The following is a 13232-nucleotide window of genomic DNA, read 5'->3' on the forward strand; positions in this document are numbered from 1 at the left end:
CTAAAACAGGTCTAAGTAGCATAATAGTTTTCTCAGCGTTCTTTCATAGTTATGAGTTTTTCTAGCAACAGGATGTCTAGTGTTTTGAAAAATTGCTTTCTTGGCACTGGCATTGGCATTTTCCATTATGAGCAGCTAGAATAATCTTTACAACAAGCAAAACAACTGTTGTCAACTAAAAGCTGTCCACAGGGCTGGATTCAATGATCAGTAATCACAAGCATGTACCTACATCTCACTCTCTGTATTTGAATCATTTCATAGTATAGTCTGATAAGGCAACTGTTCCTGCTGTATGCAAAGAGCCCTCACTCTTCCACTTCCCTCCAAACAAGCAAAATCATTACAGCCAAGAAGTGCTATAGGAAATGCGATTGATTTAAGGTTATGTCTCTATCAGTCAGTTATGTGGTATGGTGAACATTCAGAGTTTTGATTTATTCAGAGTTTATATATATATATATATAATAATATATATATGTATATGTTATTTTTACATCCAGAAGCTCAGTTACCTTTAAAAGAAAGCTGATATCCTCATGCTTGCACTTGACTCTGTGAACTGGCTCTTTAAGTAGGTTCTGCTGTGTTTTATTGAAAATATTTACTATTCTGTGGTGAGTACTGTATATTGTTGCTAAACTGTTGGGGGATATAGTGGTTTAATTTATGGAAAGAGTGAAACAAAGAAACAAACATAGAAAAGGTAGCAAGATTTCTATGACTGAGATCAAATTCCAACATGGCAATTTTGCTCAGGAGAGAACAGATCAGGAGACCATATGTTTGTTTGTTTATGAAAAGTACCTTGTCTTTATCTCTCTTTCAGGTGCAGTGTTAACTTTTTAACTTCCTCTTCCCACAATTAATGTTGGGGGTTATCTTCCAGAAATGTTGCTCATAAGAATTGGATTGGGGATAAGAAAGAGAAACCAAATCCAAGAAAGAATACATGTGTTGATCTCCTAGACACTCCCCAAAAATGTGCATTATATTCTGCTTGCAAGGTTTTTTTTCAAGCTGGGGCTGCCTTTTTTCATGCAGTGGTAGCATTGATCCACAGTAGTGCTTTCTACTGCTACTCTAGTATTTGGAAAAATAACACAAGATGAAACTATGACTAATTCAGCAGCTATGCTGTTACTGATTTCAATCTCCTTTACTTACAGCATTTAAAGTAGTTGAAGATGTATGACATGAAAGTGTTGCAAGTAACATTAATCATGTAGCACAAATGATGTACAAGAAAGTTCACGGTAAATATGCTATTGCAGTAAGTTCCAAACTTTGACCCATTAAATGAATCATCTACTTTTCCCCCATCACATTAGGTATTCGGTCCGAAGTGTACGCTCACAAGGATCCTGACTCCTCATGGATTGTGTACAGACTTGTGCAGACTGAGACCATTATTGGCTTCCAGGGAGGTACTAATTCACAACAGTTTTACTAAAACTGGAACAAATATGTTTACAATTCACTAATATGTTCATAGAAGGCCAGATACATTTTGCAATATACGTTTGTTGCAATAAACCAGATTGCAAAATCTCCAGATTATCCTTTGAGAGGAAGCTGCAGTGATGGAAAACAGATACATCCTCTCTTACGCTAAAGGACCTAGAGGACAAAGCCAGTATAGCCAAGGTGGCTCACACTGCTGATTGGGCAGATGTGACAGATGCTGGGATGCAGCAGATCAGTCTTTCAGCCTCTACTTCTAGGAAAGCCACTATCAAAAACCTAGGAGCAGCTCTCTTACGAATTCCAGGGGAAAGAAGCTATATATGCCAATATGTTGTCAGCAGGTAACCGTTCCCTTTTAAATTGCATTGATATTTGCTATCAAGGAAAAATGTATATCCTTGACTAGACAAGCAAAGTTGTATTTTTCCTTTGTACTTTACTCCCTCCACATAATAGCTGTCTCTGAAAGATACTTCCTTCATTTTGGAAGGCAAAGGTGAGAATGCCACAAGACCAATTCCTGTGACGCAATGTGCACTGGTTGGCAGTGACTAATTATAGCACAGGAAAACTACCAGCTTCCCCTGCTGGGGACAGGGTACATGATCTCTGCAGTATGACTGCACTCTGCAAAGTTCTTCCTGTGTCCAGTTGCCCATTGACGCTGCAGCAAAACAGAAGTTCATCATTCCTTCTCAGGCTGCTGTGTAGCAACAGTGCTGTGCAGATATCTGAGCCCATCTGCTCACTCCAACAGAGAGTAGCCAGCTCTGGCATTGAGAGTAGCCCACACTCCTTCTCTGTGATCTCAAAAGAACAAAGAGGAGGAAAAACAGTAAGTTTCTTGGAAGATACTACTTATCTTGAATGGAAATGCATGGCTTCAACTTCAGACATCAAGTATATATTTGTCTCTAACATATGTATTTTAGGTGGAGATGGAAGCACGGGAAAAGTGGCTATCTTGATTCCATCAGAGGTTACCAGAGAATGACATGGAATAATATTATGGCATGTAAATAAGATGAATGTAGCCTCTTTTCAGCCCATCCTGTTAATACTTTTTGTTTGTCTTTTTCTCTTCTCTATCCATGCACTCTCTGGCCTCTAAATGGCAAGTCAGCTGCACGTAGTGCAGTTCCAACTCTGTGTAGTTGGCTATTCCCTAGAAGATTTGTATGTTACTTTCTTACTTACCTTCAAGATATTGCCATAATTCTATATAAAATGTGCACTTCATTCTGGTATAGGCAGCTGTCAGCTGTAAGTAAATGCAGTAATATATATATATATATATATATATTTTTTTTCCTTTCTAATCGTCAGAGAAAGCAACCAAACCAAAAGGCAGGAAATGAACATACTACCTATAAGTCTACCTGCTTTATAAGAACTTCAAGCATAATGACTGTGAAAGCTAAAAATATAAAAGATAAATACATGATAATTAAAAAACGTTCATCTTTAACAACGTGTGAGAAGAGTGCTTTTAGCAACTAGAAAAGGATTCAGTGCCCTTGTTGTCAGAGCAGAAAATTTCTTTCATTGAAAATTAGTCCTGTCATAGGTGTCTGTAGTTAATTTATTAAGGCACTTGAGAATGTTTTAAACTGCTTACCCCTGAGAGGAATTAAATGATTCTTCTTCAGTGTTTTTTTTGTTGTTTTGTTTTGTTTTGTTTTGTTTTTTTACACTTTTATGTAAGCTTGCCACTTGAAAGAGATGCTATTTTGACAGCTTCAGGGAGAGAAATGTTCTAATCATTCAGAAAACAGGTACAGTAGAAATGGATGCCCCATCTACTCCCTCAAATTGCCTCTCTGATATGATTTGATCCTGGCCAGTATCCTGAGTTGTCCTATAAGGATGAGAGTGTCACTTAGTCTCCATAACCCTGGCCTCTTTGCTTAGCGATGTTTGTTTTTCTAGTATGGAAGCTAAAGTTAGATCATAAAATAATTCAAGGTAGACCACCAAATAGTCAGGAATGACTAACAAAATGATGTTTTCTGTCATTGACTTTAAATTAGTATGACCTGGAGTAATATCTCTAGATCTCACTGCTAAATCCTTAGATCAGTATTCTTCAGGGTTTTTTTTACCCCATTATTGAAAGAAAAAAAAAAGTTGCATCGCTCTTTGTCTTTATAAAAATGAATGAGCGTTTGTTGGTGTAAAAGTGAGAAATCAATGTGATTTATTTTAAGAGTCTGAAAAGCATGCTTGTCCTTGAAGTGTAAAGGCTGTGAGGAGGACAGATCCTCAATTGCCTTTGCTTTGTATTTTAGAAAATTTTCAACAACTTGCCAACACCTGACTGTTTCATGACTACCTTGTGTGTCATAAGCCACCCACTCAGATATACTGCCCTGATCCATTCCCATAACCATGATGATGAATAGTTTAATAACCGGTTAATGTCAGTACTGCTGATTTAGAGTCATCTGCAGTATTTCCCAAATGACAGTATGACAGCAAACAAGAATAATATGCATTCCTCCTAAAAGATGTATCTGTCTGTAATTACCCAGATGTTAAAGGATCAAGCAAGCTCTTGGATGTCTTACTGTTAATTGGAACATATCAAAAACTGCAACGATCACCCAAATGAGGGTGCTCCTATGGAAAAAAAAAACTAAACCAAACCAAACCAAAACAAAAACCCACAAAAAATCACACTTACACTAGTGTGCAATACTTAATAGCTAACTCCTCTGTCAAAATACAGGGCAGATATTCCTGTCAGTTCAAAGACAAATAGACAAAACAAAAGAAAACAAAACTCAGGCAGTTCTGTGGACTTTATTATTTAACTCAATCAATATTTTAAATTAAGCTAATACAGTGTCAAACAATTAAAATCATGTAATCTACCACACTACGGAATAATTTCCCTGGAGAAACAATGTTATTTCTACTAAAAAAAAAAAAAGCAAATGAGAATGCTTTGCAATGAAAAAAAGCCTCCAAATGAAGAGTGATGGAAAGTTAAACTGCTACCTCTGCTGAAGTATAGCATTTTTTTAGCTCCGAATATGTGAACTATTCACCTAGGAACACTACCTCAGAAATGGGAATAGGTACAAAAGATAGTTTGCTCCAAGCCGTTTGCTCGTGATACTATGGCTGTAGTACATCCTAAGCCACAGAGGATCCCTGCCCTCCACTTTCATCTTGACTAAGATAAAAGGCTTTTTATGCCTTTTTTTTTTTAGTGTGCTCCCCTAATGCTGCATGCTAACTGCTACCTTTTAACTGTTATCAAAAAAATGAAATGATACTTAGCAGCAGTAAGTTAGGCCAGTTGGAGCCTACACTTCAAATCAACCGTGCCAGTGTGAACAGCCTTACCAATTCTAGGAAACCTGTGAAATATATTAATTAGTTTGTTTGAATACTCAGCTTTAATCTTTAGCATTTTATCTGTATTCGGACTTTTATTTGATTTAACAGATTACTATGTCAGTCAGTCATGTGATTTGTTAAACCTGAACATATCTCAAAAATAGTGGTTAGCCTAGAACATTTGCGTCCTGAAACAAGCACTGGAGGACCATCCAATGCTAGCTAATGCTAGCTGGATTAGTAAACGCTAGCTCCGAGTAATGAAAATAGATGTATCTTGATGGTGCTTCAGAGAGTCCTTTGATATCTCCGTCAGTAAATACAATAGGGTAAGTCAAGTACTGTTGAAAGCTGCTCCAAAAAGTACTTGGTCATTTGAGTAACAGTGTAACTCGCACAGACTCAGCATTCAATCTGAAAGCAGCCTGGAGGGTCAAAAACAGGTATATCAAGGAAAAACAACCATCTTGAAAGGCGTGGAGTAAAGTAGGTCACCACTGAACATCCATTTGATCAAATCTTCAAACGCTGTAAAGTGGTCTATTGAAATTGATAAAATTGTGCTCCAGACAAGGGGATTCATCTGCCGAATGCAGCTTCTTTAACTTATCAACTGTGCCTAATTTCTCAATTCTTCACATCCCTATTTTAAGCTGCTGTTTTGCCATATATATGTAATCAGTGTTTATTCATAGAGGTGTTAATGTGCAATGTGTATGAAAGAGGGGAAAAAAAGGTAGCTGGTAGTTGCATGACAAACCTTTTATTTTTTTTCAAAATTGGCATTGCAGTTACACTGTGCTTATCTATGAGTTTTATGATTCAATATCCATAGAGTTGAATCAGTGCAGAAAATAAACATTTCTGTTGACACAAACTGCTGCTGACTTGAAAGGAGTGTTTATTTTATTTAAATCAAATGGTAGTTTTGATGGGGAAAAAATGAATACTGTGTATAAATATTAATAAATATTCTCTAGCAGTTTTCGGAGATGCCATTGTTAGGGTCAGTAGCAGAGTGAAGTTGTCAAAAACTTTCTTCTGGTAAAATAGCTCTTATTTTCCCTAACCATTTCAAGGGAAGAATCTTTTCCAACTGAAAGAAAAGCATGTTGTCAGTACAACCTTAAAAAAAAAATCTTAATAGTTTGAAACCATTTTAATGAACTGTTAAACAAAATCCTGACAACCAGAATAATTTTTTGAAGAATTCTGTTCTGCTGATTTTGATCCAAGTTACTGAAGCATTTTCAAGTTTTGCAAATGCCCATACAGCCTTGGCAGGTCATTATTGAACAGTGCTCAAAGTTCTCACTGGGACTAGTATGTGGACTAAATATTAGATCTTCCTGCATGTAGCAGCAACAACTTAAAATGGGTTACAGCACTCAGTATTTTGCCCTGTGACCTAACAGTGAAATAGAAAGCCCTACTTTAGAAAGATGATGTGTGGAAGAGCCTGGCAATTGTTCTAGTGATCATGTCAGAGAAGATGGAGCAGGAAAAAAGGGGAGAGGAAGCATTGCCAACTGGAATAGAGGATTAAAAGCTAACTTTTTATCTTACACCCCTTAAAAAGCTAATGGATGGATAACATGCTGGCCTTGGGCCCAACTCCAAATGAGGAAAGGTTTTCCTACATCCTTTTCCAAATAAAAAGAGAAGCAATAGCCTCAGAGGTAAAAGTCAGGAAATTGAGCATGCACTGCTATGGGTGACAGGAATCTGCTGTGTCCTCGAAGGGAAGCTCCTGCCTGTACAGAGAGTGCTGACCATCTTTCATATGATGTGATCCATCTCTGGGTTTCTTTTCCTTTGAGTCCCCTCCATCCTGCAAGGAAGGTGCTATAACAACACATCAAGGTAATCTCCCTTTTTACTTGTGCTACAGGGCCGTCATACAGAGCTGAAATAGATCAGTAAATTAAGCTTTACAGGTTATGGGTGATGTGGATGCGCACAGTCCTGTAGTGCCATACTTATAAAGGCAAGTAAACAAAGCTCAAAAACAGAATTTGAATCAGCTGGGCTGTTCTCAATACTTTTTGCACACTGTTTACTCTTATGTTGTACCTACTGAGCAATTTTGCATAATAAATACTAGTGTATGAGGATTAGACATGATAATAACTTGATTCCACCACTTCTGAGGATGAGCTTCAAAAATCATATTAAAATGAAGCAAACCCAAATACAGAGTAGCTCAACACTAAGTTGCAACACATACGTTCGGCAACGCATCATCTTTGCCTCTCGCATTTTATGTTACCACACAAGGTATCAATGCAAATAGCATTATATTATACTTACTGTGTACGTAGAAAGTAAGGAACTGTGTGGCAGGTAAATATATAAGCGTTAAAAAGCTTCATTTTGTACCAGTATTCTGGCTGAACTCAACAATCTATATAATTTCCAAAAGTTGAGGGTAAAAAATATGATCTTGATGTTACAATTTGAAGAAAGTGAGATCAGGGAGAGAATTACAATATTCTCCAAGCAGGACTGCATTTCCTATAACTTGTAGAAATAGCCACAGAACTGTGAATATGCTTCTTGTTTTTCATAGCTACATACGTCACTATTTTTCGTCTCATGGTATTTAAATAGGTGTATTTGCTTAATAAAAACATCACCGAACTATCAGGTGTTTGTCTAAACAGGAATGCTAAATCCAGAATACAAAAACATGCAAATCCATTTCCCAGAAATGGCTACACAGTATAGTCCAGACCTTTTAAATTGTACTCAAGTTTAAATGCTCATAGAGATACTGATTTTAACATCTAACAGTTGAAATGCACACAGACAACCTTGATTTACCAGATGAGCAATTCCTGTGGGCTTAAATTAGCAGGAAAAAATACACACAGTCAACAGTATGTTTGTGCAGTTCTTCATCCATTCATTATACACTAAAATGGTAATCAGAAGCCTAATCAAAACTCTTTAAATAGAGAGTGGTATTAGAGGCTACTAATCTAAAATAATAATTAAAAATTTGGAACTAAAATATTAAGTACTTTACTCTCCTGAGATGAGCAATGAAAAAGCTCAGAAAGTTTGTAAGAAGTTTAAAAGACCAAGAAAAATGTGCTTGTGATTTGGAGGAGTTTAATAGTATCCCAAATCCAAATTAATTAAGGACCAATAAGGAGTTTTCAGCACACTTTTATTAAGAAGAACATTACTGAAACAATTTGGAGCTTCCTTTCTTGAATATAGTGCTTAGTATAATTAAAGCAATAAAAAGATTAAGACTACACGAAGAAATTGTTAGGAGTAGATCAGAGGAAAGAAAGATAACTGCGCTCTACAGAAATAAGACATTAATTTTTTTCTGGCTTACATATAGTATGAGTACTAAAGAATTATGACAGTCCTACCAGTACTATTTTGGAAATAAAAACATTTTGATTTTTTCTCTCTTGATTCTCTTCTGGTTATTCTCAAACTTCACAGTGATTTTTTTAACCTTTTTTCTTTTGAAATATGCTTCAATTCAGTGATAGTGGGCATCCTTGATAGCCAGAAAACTAATAGTAGAGCAATAAGGCAATATAATGAATACAGGCTCAATTCAGGGCAGTGGGGTTAGCTAATTGTGTATCTACACTCCTGGGACAGCAATCCTCATGATTACTAATACTAAATTCCCCTGCACTACAGCAGAAGGTCAGGGTGGCTTCTCCCTGCTGCTTGTTACTTCACGAGTAGGAGCCTTTCCTTGCACACAGGCTACACGTTTCTATCGTTTAACACAAGAACCCAGGACCTCACGGGGGTTTCCTGGCCCCCACGGCCCACCAGAGCAGAGCAATGCTGAGCAGCCAGGGGTGCAAGGGCGCGCGCACAGCTTCACGGTGCTGTGTATACAGACACTGGGCAGCAACGGCAGGAAGGCATCAGCACACGTACCGCGGCTTCAGCGCATGGAGAGCACAGGCACGGGCGCCAACACAGGTGCTTCGAACCCTGCGGTGCCCCTTGTGCACCAGGGCCGCTTCCTCATCCGTATCTCCCGCCCTCCCCGCCTCCCTCCCGGGTACCACGGCCTGCCAGCCCCTTGGTAGCCTCGGCTGCCTCGTACTGAGGCGGCTACCTCCCCTTCAGCTCGAGGCTCCGCGCCCCGCCAAGGCGCCTCCGCAGTCCGAGCCCCAGCTGGGCTGCGCGGCCCCCATGCCCGCGACTCAGAGCGGCCTCGTCCGGAGAGCAGCCCGGGCAGGTGGGGCTCACGCCACCCCGCGGCCCAGCCGGGGCCCGCGCTCCCGCCGCGCCCGGGCACCGAGCTCCGGTCCGAACGGAGCCCCCCGCCCTACCGCCGCGGCCAACGGCCGCCTCGCGCCGCGCGCGGGGCGAGGCGGCAGCTCGCGGGGCCGCTCGGGGGGAGAGGCGGCGGCAGGCGGGATGGCGCGGCGGCCGCAGCCTCCCCGCCGCCCCCGCGGCACGCGGCGAGCAGCGCCGAGGCGAGCGGCAGCACGGATGGATCCGAGCCGCCGCCGCCGCCCGCCCCGCACAACGATGTAGGTCCGGCCGCCACCATCACGTTGGCGGCCGCGCGAAGAGGGAAGGGCCGGGACGGGGGAGCGGGCAGCGGGCGCGGAGCCGCCACGGCGGCGTCTTCACGGAGCCCGGGGAAGGAAGGAGGGAGCCACGGGGCTCCGTCCCAGCCCCGCGCGCCTCTCGCGAGATTTCTACCCCCTTCCTTGGCCGTTGGCCGTTAGCGCGCCCCCTGCCTGCCCGCCGCGGGGCGCGGGGCGGGGCCGCCCGGTTCCCCCTCCCGCCGGGCGGGCGCGGGCGCGGGCGGGGCGCGCTCCCGGCATCCTCCACCGGCCACCGGCCGCCGTGTGCCCCGCAGCCGCGCTCCGCTCGGGCGCCCCCCGCGGCCGTTTCCGCAGGAAGGAGAAGCGCCGCCGCCGCCCCCTCCTCCTCCTCCTCCCCCCTTCTCCGCCTTCCTCCCCCCCGTCCTCCTCCTCCTCTCTCGCTCCCTCCCTGCCGGCCCCCCCTCGGCGCGAGCGGCGGAGCGCGGAGTCACCGCGGCGCACGGACGGGCCCGGCGGCACTCGCACACAATGGCGCTGAAACGCATCAACAAGGTGAGCGCGCCCCCCTCCTCCCCTCTCCATTTTTTTTTAAGGGAGATTGTTATTTTTATTGTTATTTCCCCCTCTCTTCTCCACTCCACCCCTGGCGGAGCGGATGCGGCTCCCCGGGCCTCACGGCGGGCGGGGGAGCCGTTTGGGCCCGGGCGGCGCCCCTTGCTCGGCAGCTCCTGGGGGTGCGAGGTGAAAGGGGGGACACGACGGGGATTCTGAAATGTCGGCGCCGCCACCCGCCCACCCTGCCCTGCCCGGTGCGGCGGCGGGTGCGCGCGGGCGGCGGCGGCGGCGCGGCCGCCCCGGGCGGGTGCAACTTCTTGCCCGCATTGTAAGATGGCGGCGGGCTGGGCGAGCGGCGCCTCTTTCCGGGAGCGCCGCGATCCGCAGCGCCGCGGCCGCCGCGGGCCTGGGCGGGAGGCGCGCGGGGGGCCCCGCTCGCCCCGCGGCCGCGGCCCGGCTCGCCCCGCAGACCGCCCGGAGGGGCCCGCGGCCCGAGCGCGGCGCCCGCGGCGCGGCCAAGATGGCAGGAGGTGCCCGCGGCGGCGGGCGGGGAGCGAGCCCGGGCACCCAGCGCGGGCCGTGCGCGGCCCCTCCGCTCCGCTGCCCCCGGGGTGCTGCTTGAGGGCCTCTTGCAGCCGCATTGGGCCCGAAGGGGTAAGGCGCTAAGGCCGAATGATCGTTACGTTGCCCCCCAGTGTAGAATCTGCCCCGGATTAGCACGGACAAACCGTCCCCAAGCGCCAGCTCCCCTTTCAAAAGAATTTCAAAACAATTACCCCCGCGCCTGACATCAGAGCTTGTTCCCTGTGTTAGCGGGTGATATTATCGAAGTTGGGAGGCAGCTGGGATACTCCCCGGTGTGCTTTGTCATCAGCTCGTGCTTATGAAACGCGCCGGGGCTTCAGCAGGTAAGAGTCCATCGTCAAACGCGCTCCGAGGCGAGCGCGCACGTAGCGATGTGGTGGCTGAAACCTGAAATGATTCAGGGTAACTTTGGAATCAATACGTCATCCCGTCGCCTTCAGCGCTTTGGCCTGTGTGTTGTGTGAGGCCTCTTGTTCCATGCTGGTCCCTGTGCTCCACGGCAGCGTGTTCCAGCAAGCTGCTTCCTTTGGTGGCTGGGATGAGTGGGGAGGGCTTCTTCCCTCCTCCCCTCCTCTTTTTTAAGATTATATTTTTAATTGATTTAATCACATCCTGCCACAAGATATGCTTCTGCATTCACATGTGGTTTACAGTGCTGATTTCGTACTTGCCAATGCTGGAAAGTCAAAATTATGATATTTTGATGGGCTCAAACCTTTACTTCTAAGTTGCTTGCTTCAAAAGCATGCTTTCCGGTAAAAATGTTTGCTGGGATTGAGGCTAGAATCCAAAAATAGGAGGACCGGTTTCGTAATGAGGTTGTTGTGAATTCACATGCTAATCTTGCCAACTGGTAGGGCCAAGAGAGTTGCACTCTGTCACTGGCAAGCCGGGATCCCCCGTCTGTGACTAGTAAGGTCACAGATCAGACCTTGAAACTCTTGTGCTTCCTTGTAGGACAGCGCTGGCACTGAACCAGGCCAGGCTAAAGAGAGAGCAGGACCTCAGAACGTTGTAATCGCAAAGGGCTGATTTAGCCTGACTTCTGGTATTACCTGTCAGGGCTGGAGCTCGTTGTCTCGTGCAGTAGGTGACACCCTAAGTGTGCCCAGAGGCATTTCGACTCTTTTTCTTACTGGCTCTCTATGGACTGGTATTTCAGGCAAAATACGTATATGTTTTTAAATATATGTTGGGTAAATTAGATTTTTCGGGTTGTTGTGTTAGAATGTTTAAATTTAATCTAAAGTATGTTACATGTTCAGAGTAAAAGTACCCCCTACTTAAAAGTATGACTGTCAAACTTGAGTGTTGCCTTGGGAACTGAAGTGCAGTATTCATGCATTGTGTTTGGGGTTATCTACATCTGGAACATGCTTTGTAGAGCTCCCCTCATGCCTAAGCAGTTGTCAGGTGTATGGCCAATCCCAGAAAGGTTGTGTTGTGCTGGGTCACATCTTTACCTCCGTGCCGCTGCCCCGAGGACAGCCTTGCTTTTATTGACACGCGCTGCTTTGCGAGGGGGCGGCAGCTGTTTTTATTGCACCAATAAAGCCCTTTTGCCATGGAACAGTCTGAAACTGCATCTTTAATTTTAACTCTTTCCTGAGCAGCAAAAAGTTTTACAGAAACGGACTAAAGGCAGTGGAATGAGTTAGCTTTAATTTGCCAGCTCTGTGTAAATGCATCCTGTGTGTTTGTCGCACGTTCTCAGTCACGGTACCTTCTTGACACTCGCTCCCTCATTGCTGCGGCCTGCTGGCACTTCCGTCTCGAAATGCAGTTCCACTTCCGGTCCCACCTCTAGTAGAAAAACAAGAACTCTTTTATAGAAGGAGCAGGAAATCTGGACTGTGTAAAACCAAGAAAACTAGGGGAGAGTCATCGTTGTTGGACACATCCGCTGACGTCAAATAGTATAAAAGGCCTAAATTATGATCTTGATAGGATTAAAATAGGTTGTGAATTAAAAAGTGTAGATGGATGTAAGAAATGTCTCATCTGTGAAATGCCGGTTTTAAGAACTTGTGCCTGACATGTTTTGGGTCCATTTGGTTAAACATAGTACCGGTCAGCAGGGTTTGTTTTATTGAAAATCTGGGGCAGAGTTGTCATATTGGAAGCTAAAAGATGAAGGTGGCAAAAATATTTTTATCTCATATATTTTTAAAATCTTTTTATTTTTATCTTGCATTTTTATCTTAAGTGCAGGCAGGAGTTCTCATTTGCATAAAGCAGAGTCTAAATAGCAATTTTCCTCAAGGTTACAACCTCCAGCACTACTCCTAGATGTGTAATTAATTGCAACTTTACCCCCTCCCACCCGCTTCAAATACCGATAATGAGAAATGCTGCTAACTCTGGAGGAATCCATGGTGTCTTTCAGAGGTTGGATGTGGTACGTGGTTCTGAAGGCAGCATAGAAATCTGCATTAGTTTAATGAAAGGCATTGCTTTTGTAGAGTTGATTCAGTTAAAATGTTACAAAATTACCTCTTGTGTTTATTTTGCTTTGTAGTGTTATTTTCTTTTCAACTTGTAGAGGACAACACTTAAACAACACTTAAAATACATTTATTTATTAATAAAAAAAATAACTGGAGTCATTGGTATGGTTACTTTTCTTCTCTGATGAAACCATTGATACTTCGCTTTTGCAGGCAGTCTTAGTGTACTGGAATCCTACAAAATAACTTGAGTTATGAGTCTGATCTTATTTGTGTTTTGAATGAACAT

At 44.1% G+C, this 13232-nt stretch overlaps 1 protein-coding gene across 2 annotated transcripts in view; it reads left to right on the forward strand.

Moving 5' to 3' along the window:
• UBE2D3 (ubiquitin conjugating enzyme E2 D3) overlaps positions 1–13232 on the forward strand; it is a 35560-nt gene that overhangs the window by 4085 nt on the left and 18243 nt on the right. Inside the window, exon 1 of one of the 2 annotated variants that reach the window (XM_088524028.1) lies at positions 9637–9908. The exons of the other annotated variant lie outside the window; for it this stretch is intronic. Within the exon in view, the coding sequence (XP_088380154.1) occupies positions 9885–9908 (24 nt within the window). The 5' untranslated portion in view covers positions 9637–9884. Of the gene's footprint in view, positions 1–9636; positions 9909–13232 lie in introns of those variants that run through there. 2 annotated transcript variants of the gene reach the window in all.

The sequence above is a fragment of the Tinamus guttatus genome, unplaced genomic scaffold, assembly GCF_059628265.1.
Source record: "Tinamus guttatus ecotype Peru unplaced genomic scaffold, ASM5962826v1 Tinamus_guttatus_pri_ptg000202l, whole genome shotgun sequence".
Classification (NCBI taxonomy): Eukaryota; Metazoa; Chordata; class Aves; order Tinamiformes; family Tinamidae; genus Tinamus; species Tinamus guttatus.